Below are 19,970 nucleotides of genomic sequence, written 5' to 3' on the forward strand. Positions count from 1 at the left end.
TGACCCCCGCATCAAACACACCACCACCGGGGGCAGATCCTTCTCCTACATTGCACCCAAAACATGGAACGCACTCACAACCCACATTCGCAAGACCCAAAACCTACTTCTTTTCAGGAAGGGCCTCAAAACCTGGCTTTTTGAACAGTGAACCTCCTAGCCCCTTTCCCTCCCCCCCCGTCCCCCCCCCAGCGCCTTGAGACCCTCACAGGTGAGTAGCGCGCTTTATAAATCTCTTTGATACAGATCTACCTATATATATATATATATAAATATATATCTACATAGATATATCTATAGATATATCCATGTACCTAGATATATCTATTTACATAGATATATATATATAGATATATACATATATTTTTTTTTAGTTGTTGTATGGTTTCCTTGGGGGCCAAAATGGCCCCCAGGGAAACCCTACAACATCTAAAAAAAAAATTGCCCCCACAGGGGGTCACCCTGCCCACGGGCGACCCCCTGTCATTTCATTTTTTTTTTAATTTTATTTTATTTTTTTAAGAAAAGAAAAAAATCCCCTGGGGGGGGGGGGGGGGGAGCGCGATCGCACCCCCCCCCCCCCCCCCCCCCCCCCCACTCCCCAGGGGGCACCTACCTTTTTATTTTTTTAGGAAAATTATCCGTGGGGGGGGGGTGGTGGCCCGTTTTCCTGGTGGGGGGCTGCCCCCCAAAAGTGAAATCCCTGATGTCTAATGGGGTTTCCTGGCCCCCGATCGCAGCTGTGCTGCGATCGGGTGCCAGGAAACCGTTTCAGAAGGCCTCGTAAGAAAGGGGAGAGTCTCCCCTTTCTTACGAGGCCTTTTCAAAATGTTTCCTGACCCCCCCGATCGCAGCTGTGCTGCGATCGGGGGAGCCAGGAAACCTGAAAGTGTTTCCTGGCCCCCGATCGCAGCACAGCTGCGACCGGGGGCCAGGAAACACTTTCAGGAAGGCCTCGTAAGAAAGGGGAGTGTCTCCCCTTTCTTACGAGGCCTTCCCGAACGTGAAAAAGGCCGTTTTCCCCATGAAAGCAGGAAGCGGCCGCAAGGCTGCTTCCTGCTTTCATGGGGAAAACACCTTTGCAACGTCAGCGCGCCTCGCGGCGCGCTGACGTCACAAAGGGGCGGGTGGGGGGCGGGGGAGACACGGTAGCTTCCGTGTCTCCAGGGGGGGAAAAAAAAATAAAAAAAAAATCCTCGGGTGCGACGCACCCGAGGATTTATTAATGCCCTTCCTGGTGTCGGCCACTGGTCGTGACCCGCACCAGGGAGGGTGTGTGGGCGTCGGCCAGTGGCCGACGCCCGCATTTAAGAGGTTAACATCACTTGCAGCACTATTTAGAAAACGTGTGGCACTGGTCTCCCGCACAAGATAACCTACTCGGTTTGCTTAAACAATAATCAGTGACAGTATTGTCCCTTGAATGTAGCGTCAGGGACTTTGACCCTTACTTTAGTTCAACTAGGGAAAGGCAGTTGTGCAGTCCACTAGGATCAGAAATGAGTGGCAATGGAGAAAAACACTACTGGCTTCTCGTTCATCAGGCCTCGGACTAAAGTAAGGAGTGGCATTCTCATAGTAGATCTGTCTATTGTAGCAGTGGTAGATCTGGCCTTAGTGATAGACACTGAATTATCCACAGCAGGTTGACCATAATATTGGAGGATAAACCATAACTATCGACATTTAGAAGATTTATGTTGTGATTAAGCAATATCATTTTATCAGATCTATATTGGATTGTGAAGCAACTATGAGGTTCTACAGAATGAGAATTGAAAAGATTGTTCAACAGTATTGATCATAAGATGTGTCTTTTTGTGTGTCTGTGTGTCTGATTGGAATTGATTCTGAATGGATGAGAGTGAAGGAGTGATTTGTGGCAATGGCTGATTTATAAGCATGACTACAGTGTGGTAGGAAGTGATAGTGTGTCGAAAGGTGATATGTAAAAAAAAAAAAAAGTTGATCCTGGCTAATAATACGAAATAAAAGAGATGTGACTATTTTTGTAAACCACTGAACTCCTCTTGGTTATATGAGAATTTGTAGGATTAATGCCAAAGAGATTTGGTAGGCTGGACGGGTGTCTTTTTTTTTTTTTTGCTTTCCCCTTTTCCCTTTCCTCTTCTCTCAAGAAGCTACTAACATTCAGTGCCATGTTGTGAGCCAACAAGAACATTGTTGTACAGGAAGGGGATGAGCCGTCTCAAGAAGTTGGGGGCTGATTTGGCCATGACTTTTGAGCATTGGAGGATCTAGCAATCCTCCTTTTGAGGGATTCTAGGGATCACATCAACCATAGGTAGCCCTAAGCTATGGAGGGCTTACATTGCACACTTGAGGAATTGACTTTAGCAAGTGATGAATATGTGTGTACATTTGTATTTTTAGGTTGAGCGCGCAAGCGATTTTCAACCTGTTGTAAGTATTCCTGGGATTGCCTTTCAAAAATCCCTTGATGTCATTGGTAAATGCTTTATGCTTGTTGCTCCTTGGGATGGTTTTGTTACCGCCTTGTAGACTGACCCTGTTACATGAATTGTTACATTATTGCCGATATACTTAAGTGCGGGTGAACTATTTTTTCTTTTGACTCCCCTTCGTGTTCCATGGCAGTCATGGCGCTCACGCCTCGAACAGCAGCACAAACTCAATCAGTGGTATGGAAGCATTGGCCACATTGTTTACACTGTTACCTAATTGGAGTAATTTATTTTGGCCCTCCACGCTCCATAGATTTTACAGTAACACTGGCTATTGATAAATGCTTTACATAAAAAAACACAGAAGTCCTCAAAGCGGCTCTCCCGACACACCGGTTGGTTGAGCTAATACTAAAATATTCACTGCACTCAGTAAACTCACTCCTAATGCTTTGCAAGCATTCTTTTGCAAAAATCTTTGTCCATAACTCAGCCTGAGGTTGTCCTAGGACAATGGGACACCACCAAAATGTTGAGCGCAACACACTCTTTCCGTCTAGGTCATCTTTGGGTCCTCTTTCCAGGTTAGTGTGGACCCCAAAATAACAACCCCTCCCACCATTCAGTGTCTTTCAAGCTCTCTCATGATTGGGACTTTTGCTTCACAGTTGAGAGTAAATGTGTAGAGGGCCTTGTTTATAATGTCACTGCAATAGGCCTGCCACCCCTTAAAATGTGTAATGTACCACACCCTCTAGGGGGTAAATATATGTATGTACTGTTATTTTCTGCCATTCTGCTTTCATGTGGTTATGCCCTCTAGGGGCTGACTAAATGGTTACATGATCAGGTTTCCTAGAAATGCTATTTTTAGTGTGGTGTCTTCTAGGGGATGTTCTGAACATTACAGTCAACATACTACTGTATTTGCAGCACTCTGAAACTTGCCTCATAATGTTTTGCAAGCATTGTGTTACAAAACATTTTTGCCCATAACTCAGCCCGTGGTTGTCCTGTGACAATAAGACCACCACCAAAACATTGATGACAACATGCTCTTTCTGTCTCTATCATCTCTGGGGACTCACAATAAGTTAGTGGGACCCCAAAATAATAACCCCATCCCACCATTCACTGTCCTTTTTTTTTTTTTTTTTAATGCTCTCTCATGGCTGGAACTTTTGTTTTACGGCTGAGAGTAGTTTGTGTTTTAAGGTCCTTGTTTGTGATATTGTTGCAGTAGGCCTGACAGCCTGAACATGTGTAATGCACTAAGCCCTCTAGGAGCTAAATATATGCATGCACTGCATTATTGTCTGCCATTCTGTTTTCATGTGGTTATGCTCTCTAGGGGCTAACTAAATGGTTACATGACCACGTTTATTTTTAGAAATGCTATTTTTATTGCGGTGTCCTCTAGAAGCTGTTCTGAGCATTACAGTCAACGTACTACAATATTTGCAGCACTCAGAAACTTGATGTATAATGCTTTGCAGGGCATTCTTAATTCAAAACATTTTTGCTCATAACTCTATGTTGGTCCCAAAACAAGGGGACCCTCTTCAAAACGTGTTCACCGCTACATACTTTTTCTGTGTAGGTCCCCTGAGTCTCCACACTAGGTTAGTGGGGACCCCAAAACAATAACCCATCCCACCATTCAATGTATTTGTAAGCTCTCTTATGGCTGGAACCTTTGTTTTGAACCTGGGAATAGTTTGTGTTTTAAGGGCCTTGTTTGAAAAAATATTTAAGTAGGCCTACTAGCCCTTTAGTTATATGCAATTATGTGGCAGAAAGGACCAAATATCACAGGGTTGACCAATTGATGTGACAAAAGAAGTCCAGTTATATATTTACAATGCCAGTAGCTCCAACTCGAGTAAACGCAAGACCTATTGAAGTGCAAATGCTTGTTTTATACTCTAGTTACTTGAATTTCTTTTTATATTGCTTGTAATAGGTGACATTAAGATTGTATGTGTTTTTCATTTTTATTTTATTGCATTTGAATTGAGAATAAAACTTGAGTTGGCTCTAGGCCCCTTTCTCATGATAACTATTCATGAATGAATACAGTTTCCTTTTTGAGATTGAGGATTTCTCAATTAATACCATTGGTAATAGAAGTCTTTGAAGGTCCGGGCCAGTTGAGATCTAGAGACTTCTGAAGAACAGGAAATAGCGTTTATGGAAGTACTAGCTTTAGTATTGGAGATCACTTACGTATAGTACTTGTACTGCCAGCCACTGAAGTACTGGACACGGATGGGTCATGTAGGAGGCTGGCCAGGGGTACTTCCACCTTGTGCCAGGTCCAGTTAACCCTTATTAGTGTAGCAGAGGTGTTTCTAGCAGCTTAGGCTGATAGAAGGTTGCTATGGCAAAGCAGCTTAGGCTGAACTAGGAGACATGTAAAGCTCCTACTATACCACTGGTGTCATGCACAATATCATAAGAAAACACAATACGCAATACACAGAATTACTAAAAATAAAGGTACTTCTACTTTTGGCATATTGTCGTCAAAATAATCAGTGAGTACCCTCAGTATGAGGATAGGATATATACACAAGATATATGTACACAAACCAAACTTAGGTAAGTAATAGCAAGAAAAGTAATGCAAGCAGTGTAAAATTGCAGTAGATTGCAATAGGAGCACATAGGTATAGGGGCAACACACAAACCATATACTCCAAGAGTGGAATGCGAACCACGAATGGACCCAAACCTATGTGAGCTTGTAGAGGGTCGCTGGGACTGTTAGAAAACAGTGAGGGTTAGAAAAATAGCCCACCCCAAGACCCTGAAAGGTAGGTGTAAAGTGCACCTACTACCCCCAGAGAGCACAGAAGTCGTGATAGGGGGATTCTGCAGGAAGAACAAACACCAGCAATGCAACAGTGGATTTCCGGACCTGAGTACCTGTAGGACAAGGGGACCAAGTCCAATAGTCGCGACAGAGTCGAGAGTGGGCAGGAGCCCAGGAAATGCCAGCTGAGGGTGCAAGGAAGCTGCCACCTGTTGGAAGAAGCTTGGAGTTCTGCAAGAAAGAAGAGGACTAGGAACTTCTCCTTTGGAGGATGGATGTTCCACGTCGCGATGAAGCTTGCAGGGGTGTTCCCATGCAGAAAGACCGCAAACAAGCCTTGCTAGCTGCAAGGGTCGCAGTAGAGGTTTTTGGGTGCTGCTGTGGCCCAGGAGGGACCAGGATGTTGCCACTTGGAGGAGGAGACAGAGGGGGCGCCCAGCAACTCAGGGAGCCCTCACAGAAGCAGGCCGCATCCGCAGAAGTACCTGAACAGGCACTTGGAAGAAAAGTGAACCGGAGTCCACCTGAAGTCACAAAAGGGAGTCCCACGATGCCAGAGGACAACTCAGAAGGTTGTGCACTGCAGGAAGGAGTGTCGGGGACCCAGGCTTGGCTGTGCACGAAGGAAATCCTGGAAGAGTGCACAGGAGCCGGAGCAGCTGCAAATCACGCGGTACCCAGCAATGCAGTCTAGCGTGAGGAGGCAAGGACTTACCTCCACCAAACGTGGACTGAAGAGTCACTGGACTGTAGGAGTCACTTGGACAGAGTTGCTGAGTTCCAGGAACCACGCTCGTCGTGCTGAGAGGGGACCCAGAGGACTGGTGATGCAGTCTTTTGGTGCCTGCGGTTGCAGGGGGAAGGTTCCGTCGACCCACAGGAGATTTCTTCAGAGCTCCTGGTGCAGGGAGGAGGCAGGCTACCCCCAGAGCATGCACCACCTGGAAACAGTTGAGAAAGCCGGCAGGATGAAGCGATACAAGGTTGCTAGTAGTCGTCTTGCTACTTTGTTGCGGTTTTGCAGGCGTCCTGAGCAGTCCGCGGTCGATCCTTTGGCAGAAGGTGAAGAGGGAGATGCAGAGGAACTCTGATGAGCTCTTGCATTCGTTATCTGGTGAGATCCCCAAAGCAGAGACCCTAAATAGCCAGAAAAGGAGGTTTGGCTACCTAGGAAGGAGGATTGGCTACCAAGAGAGGTAAGAGCCTATCAGAAGGAGCTTCTGATGTCACCTGCTGGCACTGGGCACTCAGAGCAGTCCAGTGTTCCACAAACACCTCTGTTTCCAAGATGGCAGAGGTCTGGGACACATTGGAGGTGCTCTGGGCTCCTCCCCTGGGAGGTGCAGGTCAGGGGAGTGGTCACTCCCCTTTCCTTTGTCCAGTTTTGCGCCAGAGCAGGGCTGGGGGATCCCTGAACCGGTGTAGACTGGCTTATGCAGAGATGGGCACCATGTGTGCCCATCAAATCATTTCCCGAGGCTGAGGGAGGCTACTCCTCCCCAGCCCTCACACCTATTTGCAAAGGGAGAGGGTGTTACACCCTCTCTCAGAGGATGTCCTTTGTTCTGCCTTCCTGGGCCAGGGCTGCCTGGACTCCAGGAGGGCAGAAACCTGTCTGAGGGGTTGGCAGCAGCTGCATTGGAGACCCCGGAAAGGCAGTTTGGCAGTACCCGGGTACTATGCTAGAGACCCGGGGGATCATGGAATTGTCCCCCCCCCACCCCCCACCTCCCCCCACCCCCCCATGCCAGAATGGCATTGGGGTGACAATTCCATGATCTTAGATATATTACATGGCCATGTTTGGAGTTACCATTGTGACGCTGTACTTGGGTAGTGACCTATGTACAGTGCACGCATGTAATGGTGTCCCCGCACTCACAAAGTCTGTGGAATTTGCCCTGAACGATGTGGGGGCACCTTGGCTAGTGCCAGGGTGCCATCACACTAAGTAACTTTGCACCCAACCTTCACCAGGTGAAGGTTAGACGTATAGGTGACTTATAAGTTACTTGAGTGCAGTGGTAAATGGCTGTGAAATAATGTGGACGTTATTTCACTCAGGCTGCAGTGGCAGGCCTGTGTAAGAATTGTCAGAGCTCCCTATGGGTGGCGAAAGAAATGCTGCAGCCCATAGGGATCTCCTGGAACCCCAATACCCTGGGTACCTCATACTAGGGAATTATATGGGTGTACCAGTATGCCAATGTGAATTGGTAAATTTAGTCACTAGCCTGTTAGTGACAAATTTGGAAAGCAGAGAGAGCATAACCACTGAGGTTCTGGTTAGCAGAGGCTCAGTGAGATAGTTAGGCATCACACAGGGAACACATACAGGGCACATACTTATGAGCACTGGGGCCCTGCCTGGCAGGGTCCCAGTGACACAGACTAAAACAACATATATACAGTGAAATATGGGGGTAACATGCCAGGCAAGATGGTACTTTCCTACAGGTCACATGTGTTACTAACGCTTGAAAGCCCACAGCATAAGCCGCAAACATTAATTAACATTCAAAACACCCAATTTTTCAGTGCTAGGATGCATCATTGTAATAAAGCAAAACATGTCAACAGCTACTGAAAGAGGCAGACCCATAAATAATTTTGTTCTAAATGTTGGGGGGGAGGGAGCACTTTAGACCAAGAACGCTAGAATGTGAGAACTATATCTATGGTCTTGCCTGACATCACTATACTAGGATTGCCACTCTAGGGCTTATTGCACTCTGAGCTCTACATGTTAATCTATGTAGAACATGGAATCCTTAAAAACTAAAGATGTTTTACAAAATAACGCAGCATAAAACTAAGATCTATTATTGCAGGGCTCTAATTCAAATGTGTTTAAAATGTATTTCCCATAGTTAATATTTGTTTGACTACTTCATTATTTGATTAATTTTAACAACTTGCACTTGAAGCACAGATGGCAAAAACACTGACTTAAAGTTCTGTTCTGTGTAGGTGTTCTAAAATCTATTTTTATTGTGAACAAGGCTAAAACCAGTATGGCTTGTTTTGTAGCAATTAAAACTTTACATGATTAATAAGGTTCAGTAAGCAAACTGGGGTCATTATGGTACAGAAAACGTAATCACCGATTCACTGCTCTTTTTGGGCCTTAACCAACAGAAACCTGGGCTTGGTGGTGATGTTCCAAGCCTCTAATGTTCTTGCCTGTCCTCAAGATAGGTTATTATAATTTACTGCCTTTTCCTTTTGACATCCTCTCCCTCACCTGAGCAATACTTCAGAAACTAGACCTCCTAGTGAAGTGTCTCGGTCTCCATTCAGCTCCTGCCAAAGTATCTCTTTCTGTGTAGATGTGCAAGGTGAAAACCACTGCTTGTTAATAAAACGTTATAAGCACTTTTTCTGTACACGTGAACTGATTGAACTCCGTCTCCAAACAAGCATTGGCAGAACAAATGTGCCTGACTTGCCTGCAATGCAGCCACTATGAGACTGATGATACAACTATTCAAAGCAAGCGCTAAAATGTGGAGCAGAAAGTTTCAGTAGCCACTTCACCTACGGCGTGTATAGCTCAATTTAAACATCCCCAATATGCTGTGGCGTTGTATTTGCATTCGGGAACCTTTCTAGCATGCCCGCTTAGAGCTATTTTATTTATTTGACCTAAGATCTGTCTATCAAATGTAATCAGCCTTCTGAGTAAAAAAAGCGTAGTTGGTCACATCGCATTTGACTGCATTTAAAGCCACCACCAGGTTGCACAGCAGAGTGCAAATACATGAAATTTACGGGTTTTGTGTGGTCCTTTTGAGAATTGTTGAATTTCCTTTGCCAGCTGTGTACGGAACATGGAGGAACAACCTAATTTCTGTTTCGCCTATGAATACGCCGCAAATCCATTGGATTTGAAACCTATTTTTAGTTTACAGAGGGCTAAAGCCAGCCATTAACCTATTTGACATAGAAGCCGTAATGTACCCAGAGATGTTCTTATAGTACAAGTATGCAGGATGTATGAATAGCAGAAGACTTGTAGCTGTGCTTTTGATGTTTTTCAATTGTTATAAACAAGAGTTTGTTCCTGCAGCTTTTAAATATTAGCAATTAAGCACCTAATAGAAACTCATACTAATTGGAGTTGTGTTGGTAAGTTCTAATTGTTTACAATGACTGAACTGCGGCGCTGAACAAAAGCGAAATAGATCCATGTAAAGGGGAAAACTCTGCCACTAGAGATCAAGCAGTACAGAAACAGTTTTAAATAAATCCAACAGTACTGATGTTACTGTGTCGGAGGAATCTTGGCACTGGCTTTCTGTCAAATTTAGAATGTGTAGGCAGTGTGGTGACGGTGACCCGTCACAAATAAAGACACTGAAAGAGGGTCACCGAGATGTCATCATTAGAAATTGAGCAGAATGCCTCCTCCGTTGTCATTTCAATGATGAGGTATACTTTCCCGGGGATTCTTAAATTTGTGGTCCTAGGCTGCAATACATTTTAATATAATTAGTGAAAACTGTTTTTTTGCGCGAGTAATGTCTATCTCTGCTTTTTCTACATCTGGACGTTGATCAGATGTTTTGCAGGATCGGCAAGGCAGAAAAACATGACCTATTAGTCCAGGTTTTTGAAAAACTTAAATCTAGTAGCAGCAAGTAAACCCAGAGTAGTCCTCTGGTACAAATATTTTTCATAATGTTGTGGTTTTCTGACTTGTCCTCGCTTTCCTAAGAAAAACGCACATCTTGTTTCTGCTCAGTGCTGTTTGTTAAAACAAAGTCAAAAATATTTAAATTCCTAAGTAATCGGTTCCTTCAATGTAAGAGTGGGTGAATAATGCCCCTCATGTTGATATGTACTCTGCATGTTTACATTTACATTGTCATTTATGTAAAATAAAGAACTAGATTTCAGCTGCTTTCTTCCAAGATGCTAAAATCCCTCTTTGGCACCCAAACCAAAGTGATTTTGTTGTCCAAATCTCTTAGAGAGATAATTTTGGTAAACGGTTGTTGTATGCTGGGCTTGTTGTGTGGACTTTCCTATCCGATATACTTGAATTTTGTAAGTGACCAGTTATTTCCTAATTTTGTTTTTTAAGTTCAGGGCGGCATGAATGAATCAGCTGACAAAGCGCATACTTTCGGGTTTTGTGCAGTGAAAAAGGGTTTCTGAATCCTCTCTAGCACACGTTCACACGTGCATCTTGGGCAGCACCGGTTTGGGCTGCCCTTGTGCACAGAACAGACACAAAATGGAACCAGCGTTATCAGCTTCACTTACCACAAGCTGTACATCACACACTGCCATCGCAAGCTTTCTTTCCATAGCACAGTTGCAACAATCCAAGCATCCCTCTCACAGCGAATGTTGTAAAATTGCAACAGTCACTCCTCAGGCTTGGGTGTATTTGCTCTTGCATGTGCCTGTGTCTTCCCTGGGGCTTGCATGTATTTATTTTCACGCTTGCATGTATCTAATCTTACATAATTCATGCTTGTTCTATCACGTGTGTAAGCATACAAGTATTCATATATGTGTGCTGTATTGCATGGTCTTTACACATGTTCTAATTCACTCCTTAATTATTTGATTGTCCAGTATATTGTAGGGCATCATGTTTTTGTAGGTGGAGATAGAGTGGGAAAAGTACAGGAGTTCAGAGGGCAAAAGGGATCACTTGGACAGGAATGAGAGAGTGGCTAGCAGAACTTCATAAGTGGCAGTGACCAGCAGTGGGCAATTATCAGGATGGAGAGCATGTTGTTGAGGCAGGAGACCAACAGATCAAGGATCAGGAAGGGGTGAAAAATGAACAAAATGGACAAAGGAGATACAGAACACAATCTGGGATCATGGGTTTGATCCACATGGAGTGGCATGGCACACGCTTGTTTTTTAAAGCTCTTTAGACAGAATTACATTTTTCCACTGGAGCATATTTGGCATCTTTATCTTTTCAGGTAGATTCCTTCTAGCAATTGTATCTCCCATTGCAGCATATTATTTAAACATCGCTTTTGAAACATTTTCTGTGCTAAATGAGATAGTACAGCTCTGCTCCAATGGTCTTCTCACTCTCTATTTGCCTGTTAGACATCCTGCTCTTCTTAGGCTTTGAACTCTAGTCCTGGCTTTGGTCATGCAAAAGCCATTTCTGCCATGTTCTTCTATGATATAAATTTACTGAGTTTTTAGTATCAACAATAATGGTGAGTTTCAGGACTTTGTTCCTGAGATGCTAACATGGTCTTTTAGAAGGATTGTTTTAGATTTCAACTACAGACAGCTTTTACTTTTTAGCTGTCTGTTCTCAAAGATGTACTGCGGACATTTCCAATACATAAAGTGGGCTTTTGGTTAGGCCATTGCTTATCATTAGCTGGCTTTGTTTTCTTTCTTATTTCCTTGTGTCTTATTTTTCATTTATTTAATGGATTTCCTTCATCTTCTTGTGTTGTCTGTCTTCTAGATTACAGCTTTTAAAAAAAATCTTTTTTCATGGCTGACTTGTATCATTCTGCAGCGCTACATGGAACGACTTCTTAGGTCTCGCCTACTGAACAGCGCATGCGCAGCCTGTTGGGAGGCATATTGTTAGCTTACAGTGAGCTTGAAGTCCCCCTACTACATACCATTGAGGGACTTCATTGTCACTGTCATTTACTTGCTTCTTATTCATTATCTTGTGTGGGCTTTCCTTCCTCTTCTTGTGTCTGTTCCTCCATGGCGCATGGACAAATTACTTGTGTCTTCCACTCGTTTTGCAGATGCTAGTTTTTTTGTTTAAGCATCTCATGAGAGAGCATGTTTTTCCAACTGTCTCCCTAGTGTGCTTCTCCCCTTGCCCACAAACTCCACCTCATTTAGCCATTCCACCCCCAGCAGTCCATTGCGTTCTTCCGGACCAGCATTTAGCTGTGTATTTGTGAGTTTTCTGCTGTTGCTTCCAGACATATCACACAACAACCAACATATGTCTAAAACAAGCCAGACTCATTGGCTTTGCGTGCTTGTTAGTGTCAATGCTTTGGACTAATAAATTTAAAGGGTTCAGATGCAGAATTGGTGCCATGTGAGTCTCAAGAGATGGCAGCCGTATGCCAATATTGAAAACCCTCACAGGACAAAATTGAAAGTTAAAACAACAATGGTTAATTCAAATTTAAAATCATCACAGAAGTCAAAAGTCAATAGTCAAATTCAGATCTGTATCAGTAATGCATCAAATAATACCAATTGTGAGAGGTAAGGTGCCTGCCTCCACAGCAATTAGAAAGAACCAAAATATAGTTCGGCAGAAGGACTGACATACATCTGCTCAGTTCAAAAGTCAAGCAGTGTCGAAGTATAACTCTTTAGGGTAGCGTAGGGTTAGCTCCTTTCGCAGACCAACATGGAGACTGACTTCAAGAAAATAAGCAGAAATCCAGGCTTCTATCCCAAAAAGGGAACATTTTAAAGATATCAGATAGTGAAAGGCACACTCTTGAAATGGTGAGATCTTATATGAAAGGGCTGCCTTAATAAAGTTTCATTAAAACAAGAACGTATGCTACATGAAGTAAGAAACACATCAGGAACACCTACTTTCATGCATAAATATAATAAGGCATTCATTGGAACTGAGAGAAATGCAGCAAGTTCAAAACAATACACACTGCAACTGCTCAGAGCAGACCCAGGGGAACGAACCATAAATATGTTGTAAATACACGTACATTCAGCACATTGCTTTCTTCTCGAAGAACACAAATTAATACACTTAAGCACAGCAAAATAAACATCAATACAAAATCAGTTCTATTTCGCTTCTTTTCTGAAATGGACAGATGAAACTCGGCAATTTAATTTTGAAGGCCTCATTATCTCTGTTAATTTATAAAACGAATGTCACTACAGGCTGATTTGGCCTAGCCATGTCAGCTGAAGCCTTATGCTAATTAGGACACATTTAAGCTAAGCATTATTTTCTTTTTATTGAAGTGCGTATAAATTATCAGTTTAATATAAATGAGTAATACAAAAGGTTTTCTTGTAAACAATTAGAATTAGTAATTTTACAAATGATGTATATGTATTATCAGTGTGTGTGCATTGAAGAGAAACATGGGTTGGGGTTAGCATTTAATCTGAACACTGTTATGGCCCACTGACTCTCACTACTTTCAGCATCCACTCCAAAATTCACTCGGGCACATAAATGCGACTGGGAACACCCAATAGCTCAGCATTTTAGAAGAAGAGCTCCTTACTCCGCATGTACCAAGTAAATTAAATTACTATTCCAGTACAAAATTGCACTCAACATATGCAAACTCTTTAGTTTAACATTAAGCGTAAATAGCTATTTGTTGCCTCTCCTGACAAAAAATTGTCCTGTAGTTACTTTTACATTTTTTTAAATTACCATTCCAAGATGGGTGTCACCAACTTGGAATAGTAAATTAAAACAAAGCCAAAATTGATGTTTTGTGACATAGGCATGAGCGTGTCTGCTTGACTCATGGGCACATACATCACGCTGGGGCAACAGTAGTGTCATGACTCTATTTGGATGTGTGATGATGCGTACACACTTACTAATCAGTACATTTTTTTTCCTTTGTTGTGCAATAGCATCGACGAAAAGCACTGGCAAAGCCAAAAATGTGGCGTCACGCCTTTGAAAGTTGAAACCTACTAGCTTTGCCAATGCCTTTTTTTATTTTAATTGTTTTTAAAGAAATCTATTTTAAACATTTTCATTCTCTTGATCCCATGCCTCTTTCTTTAAAGAGACCGCACAACCAAGATGCCTTAGGTTTTCACATAGTAAAGACAAAATCTTTCATCTTTTTGTCATATTGTGATCACTCTTTAGACAGTGATGTGACAAAACCCACATCTGCACAGTGTATAGTCTTGTATTTCTAAAGCGTGCACTGTCGATACTGCATAGGCTGATACATCTGACATTTCAAAGACACGTTCCAAGTTTTCATAAATAGAACTCTCTGGATGTATTTACAAATAAACATGCAGCTTTCTGTCTGTAAGTTCTACAGTTTATTTATTTGAAACCTGGCCGGGATGTATGAAATCTCCTGTGAGCAGCCACATTCACAACCACTTTGGAAGAGACTAAAGGTTTATCCTGCTACTTTGTCCTTGCGCCTGCTTTACAAAACTCAGATACGAGGTTGTGTCGCACTCATATAAGGGCAGAGTATCAAGCACATACACGCTCCAAAGTTGGTAATGTGTGACAGCATTATTTAATAGAAGCTTCTTCTGGTCATACACAGCATTGCAAGCAGTTTCATAATTAGTTGTGAATTAGGGAGAAGACGGACTTAGGGTACTTGAATCTAATCGAGTGGAGTTTTTCCATTTCTAATTGTTAATTTGAGCTGATGGACCATACCTTAGTCATGGTACTATAGAATGCACTCTTTTTTTTTATAAACTTACAATACTGCTTCTAGACCATAGGAAAATAAGACCACAACCAGTCTGCTAAAGTAGGTCTATAGAATTTACCATCACATACTGTTATTTCGCAGCTAATTAACTGACTTCAACTCATGAAACATTTAGTGTATGTCTATCATGTCCAGAGTTAGATATTCGTTTTCTTTGAAATGTTGCTCTATTGGCCAGTCCTCAAGTTCACTAGGTCATCTTCATCAAAACTGTCGGATATGGGAAAATTAACCATCAAGTACTTCTATTATTTAATATTTTACACAACTTACCATGGTTTATGGCAAGTAATGTGCATTCCAAGTTCTTGACTATTTTACATAGTGTGATTGTTTTGCCTTTATATCATCTGCCTCAGTGATTGTTTTGCCTTTATATCCTATGGCTAAAAGGTCAAATATATATTGCTTCTTTTAGAGCACATCTTTACAAGTAATGCTTCTAGCAATAGAAATTGTAGGTTAATTTATATTGATCTATGCTGCCAGAGAAATGAATTGCACGTTTCCGGTCTGGCATAATATGACTTGTGTCCCCCCCGGTGCCCTACAAAACCCCCCTGGTCTGCCCTCCGAAGACGCGGGTACTTACCTGCAAGCAGACCGGAACCGGGGCACCCCCTTCTCTCCATTCTAGCCTATGTGTTTTGGGCACCACTTTGAACTCTGCACCTGACCGGCCCTGAGCTGCTGGTGTGGTGACTTTGGGGTTGCTCTGAACCCCCAACGGTGGGCTACTTTGGACCAAGAACTAAGCCCTGTAAGTGTCCTACTTACCTGGTTAACCTAACAAATACTTACCTCCCCTAGGAACTGTGAAAATTGCTCTAAGTGTCCACTTTTAAAACGGCTATTTGTCAATAACTTGAAAAGTATACATGCAATTTTTATGATATAAAGTTCCTAAAGTACTTACCTGCAATACCTTTCAAATGAGATATTACATGTAGAATTTGAACCTGTGGTTCTTAAAATAAACTAAGAAAAGATATTTTTCTATATAAAAACCTATTGGCTGGATTTGTCTCTGAGTGTGTGTACCTCATTTATTGTCTATGTGTATGTACAACAAATGCTTAACACTACTCCTTGGATAAGCCTACTGCTCGACCACACTACCACAAAATAGAGCATTAGTATTATCTCTTTTTGCCACTATCTTACCTCTAAGGGGAACCCTTGGACTCTGTGCATGCTATTCCTTACTTTGAAATAGCACATACAGAGCCAACTTCCTACAAATATATTTTGTGTTCATATTCTCTTTTCGTTAACAGAATATTGTGGCAGTTATCTCTTGTTTTATTAGCACAAATGCCCCCCATGGTCTACATTGACATTCTTGATGCTAGACTTCAGTACAAGACCATATTCCTTTGTGAAAAACATCCTTGGCACTTTACTTACAAAAATTTAATGTAAAATGTAGGTAAGCATGGTTGGTCTTAAGTCTGATTTTTCTAGCTTAAGTAGTCCTTCTTTGGTACATTGGAAATAAGGCTATGCAGGTGTGATTGTTCAGTGACCACAACCATACATATTGATGTAAAGGTGTAGACATCTATTGTATCTACCTAGCATTAAGTTTTAATGTTTATATTTACAGATGACAAGACCCACTTTTCTTTTGTCCCACCTTGCAGGTACTGCTGGAGAGGTTATGTTCGGTCTTAATGTGAACTTCAGATAGAAAATCACATCTACATGTGCTCTCTATTATAAGTTTACTTACTGGCCATGCCTGAAGAGTGAAGTTCGTCTCAAGACGACAGACTGCCAGCGAATATAAATGATTACCCTGGGAATAAAGGCTTTCCAACAGCCTGGAGGAAAATGATCCTCCATAGATTGATGGAATCTAGTGGAAAATGCTTCATCTTTTAAGGATGCCAACCACTTAGATTGATGCACCCTGTCGGCGCAATTGAAGGTTTACCATCTGATGGCTCCGTGAGCTCTTATCCAAGCCCTGAATCTGTTTCTGAAATGTCTGTGCTTCATGCTCTGGACCCAGTGCAGTCCTGGCTAGGACAAGAGCTGGAGAAGTGTGGAATTGATGCAATGATATACACTAGATATATCCTAAGTCTTCTGCTGCATGATAACTATGACTACGATCTGCAGGAACAGGTAACTAAATTATAGTTGTTGCTAAGTGAAAGTATTTGGGTGCTTTTTCAGTTGTTGTACAAAGGATGTTTACATGCTTTCTGTTTCTTAATTTCTGTGACTTATCTTTTGATGCTTTAGTTCTCCAGAAGTAAGTTGTATTTTAGAAATTCCGAACACACTAGAAAAACACAAACGAATATGTTTTCAATATTCTGTGGAGGCCCAGTTGAATTTTTTATATTTTGGGGTGTTTAATACATTTCTTAGCATTTAAAAGTACACATCTCGGTACACTGGAATACTATTATGGATGCATCTCCACTCAATGAATGCAAACACTCCAAAAGCAATTGTCAGGATAGCAGTAATACAGTCTCGCATGTATCAGAGAAAATTCTAATGTGCAACAAGCATTTGCAATGCAATAGGTCTCGCATTTGCTCAAGTTAAAGCTATTGGCATTGTAAATTCATAACTGGACTTTTCTTGCCACATAAATTGATCAACTCTGCCTTATAATTTGGTCTTCTCCTGCCACATAATTCCAGTGGCCCTGCATACAACTTAAGCACTTCCATTTACCTTCCTCCTCTATCTGCAGCCAAAAATGAAGATGTCTTTGTGTGATCCAAGCAGCCATACAACGCTGGAGGTACCATTGGGCATGATTATGAATGTTACCGGGTGTGGGGATGCAGACACTGAAGCCTAATGGCACACCATGCACATTTTCCTAAAGCTGAAAACAGGAGGAAAATTGCTTCAGAAAAGGACTTTAAATCAAGACTCTAGTGTGGTGAGGGACCCAGTACTTCTGCATCCCACTTTCTATTCTCCATTGTACTCCCTGAAAAGATATTGGATGGAAACAGCCTCTCTGGGCTCAGTATCTCCTTCCCCAGTTACTAAACATCTCGAAATAGACTGCTGTAATATTGAGTTGTCGCAGACTAACCGGTAATATTCAAACTCAGCACAGTAGTTGAAGTGTTATAATTTAGAATTCTGAAGAAAAAGGTGAAATGTATAGGACGATGACACAGCCCAAGAAACTCCCATTAATGATATAGAAGAAAAGAATAAACCTAAATCAATAGGAGTTATGGCAGATAATAGTGAAAGCTGCATTTGAACTGTGTGATAATTTAACAATCAGTATTGGCATTCGCATTTTAAATTTAGGAAACACAACCAGTGCATAGCCAGAGAAACTGGGTTATGAGGTGTGTCTCTGGCTACCAGAACATCAGACCAAGCAACGATGCCAATACATACAGTCTGAAACTTCTCCAATTTGCCCTCAATGAGCGTTATGCTTCGTATTCATTTTTTCAATATAAAAAATATTGTGCATTCAATTGGAAAATAGGATTTAAAAAGCGTGCATTGAGTGGAGTACTTGAGTTGGAAAACCAGGGAATGTTAATGCTGATGTTTAAATGAAATACCGCTGCGCAGTACATCAAACTTGTATTTTGTGGTGCGAGTTTGTCTGTGTAGTAGTGTGTGTATTAAACTGTATTTAATAGCTGCTTCCCATTATTATTTTGAGCAAGGCATAATTTAGTTGTGAGGCGCCAGCGACCAGAAGGAGATTTAATTAGCAAGTGCTGCTTGCCGCTAAGCATAAAACAATGCTGGTCTCATGAAGCAGTTATGCCAGTGTGAAAAAATTGGATTAATTAATATTGTACAAGAACAGGCAGTGTGTCCATTAAAACCTTGTGAGCGGCCTCTTGATAAACTGCCACTTGGTAGGGCTGCATTAATGTGAGAAGGCAAAGACTTTGTTTAGTTCAAAATCTTTTCTGATTATGTCTTGCTTTAAAGATACCTGCATGGACACCTCCCAACCCTAATCCCTTCACCCCTCCCCAGAGGAACTGGTAATACGGAAATCAAAATAGATGCCAGAGTTTCCTTCTCCCCAGCACCACCACACTTGCTCAGATAACCTGTCTTCAAAGACAACGCTTTTTGTACCCCCACATCTGAACATAAATCAAAATGGGTAAATCATCCTACGAAGACCCCTCTCACCTTACTAGCTCAGTGCTAGAAAAACAAGTTTGTTTTTAAATTACTCTAAATTTGATGCTGCGTGAAAAAATGTGATTATTCACAACGATTTGTCGTGTGCATGTAGGATTTGTGGGTGTCATATTCACAGCATCACGTCCACAATAAAGTAATAATAAATTGATTTGAGTCGAGTAGTAAACGAGTAGTCGAGTAGTAAACCACCAATTACTTCCCAAGAGAGAGCAGAGTCTCAGGTTAGGTTGTTTTCTTGTTTGGTAATGCAACCAGAAATCGTCCAGAACTGAGACCTTCAGGCCAGGACTCATTCATAGTGTATCTAATGCACACTTAACCAAACTGTGACCCCCATTTGTAGCGCAGGAGTCTCCAAAGATATGAACATTCAACCACTGCAGGAAACAAGTTTGCTCTCTATGAAACTTCAAAGCGGCACGGCTGCCAGGAACCGCAAAGCAGAGACAAAATAAACAATGTGATCTCTATAAATACACAAGTCACTATTCCTTAATGCGCCAACAAGGACTTAGATCTCTGATACGCTTTGGTTAAACAAACAGACATCAGCAATCACCGAATTAACAGGTTAAAATTTCATAGTGTGAGAGTGCATTTATCTCGAACCTGAGGCATGGTGCTGAACCACGTGAGGAACAAGGATAGTGGCTGAGATTACAAGCAAAACCGAAACCAAACAGGAGGGGCCTTCACATTCTGTAACAGGAGGAAACGGGAGGTAGTGTGATGGCCAACAAAAATGTTCTCGGAGTGAAATACTCTGGGAGGAAACGTGCGCACAAAAGGGAGGTCCATTTTGAAAAATGGACCAATAAAAAGGAAGCATTTAAGATCAGCACAGCAAGGAGCAAATGGCAAGAGTGGGCGTGGTAAAAGCCCATATTAAATACAACATGTCTTGTGCCAAGCGCAACCTAAAAATGGGGATCAATAGTGACTCTCACAGTGATTAAAGCATTGCGGATATTCCCAAGAGTGGAAGTGTACAATCATTACAAAGTAAGTGTACCATAAGGTGAAGAAAATCAGGCAAAATCATAAACAGCCCATCTATTCTCCTGCCCCTCCCCCCAGTGCCTTCCAGTCACCTATTGATTAGTATGCTTTTCT

General features: G+C 42.1%; 1 protein-coding gene across 2 annotated transcripts in view; it reads left to right on the forward strand.

Annotated features, from left to right (window-relative positions):
- Positions 1 to 19,970, forward strand: part of KIAA0232 (KIAA0232 ortholog) — a 398,715-nt gene that overhangs the window by 56,140 nt on the left and 322,605 nt on the right. For both annotated transcript variants that reach the window (XM_069203179.1, XM_069203181.1), the window contains exon 2: positions 16,334 to 16,820. In XM_069203179.1, the coding sequence (XP_069059280.1) occupies positions 16,596 to 16,820 (225 nt within the window). In that variant the 5' untranslated portion in view covers positions 16,334 to 16,595. The remainder of the gene's footprint in view (positions 1 to 16,333; positions 16,821 to 19,970) is intronic.

Source organism: Pleurodeles waltl, chromosome 1_2, assembly GCF_031143425.1.
Source record: "Pleurodeles waltl isolate 20211129_DDA chromosome 1_2, aPleWal1.hap1.20221129, whole genome shotgun sequence".
In the NCBI taxonomy this organism is placed as follows: domain Eukaryota; kingdom Metazoa; phylum Chordata; class Amphibia; order Caudata; family Salamandridae; genus Pleurodeles; species Pleurodeles waltl.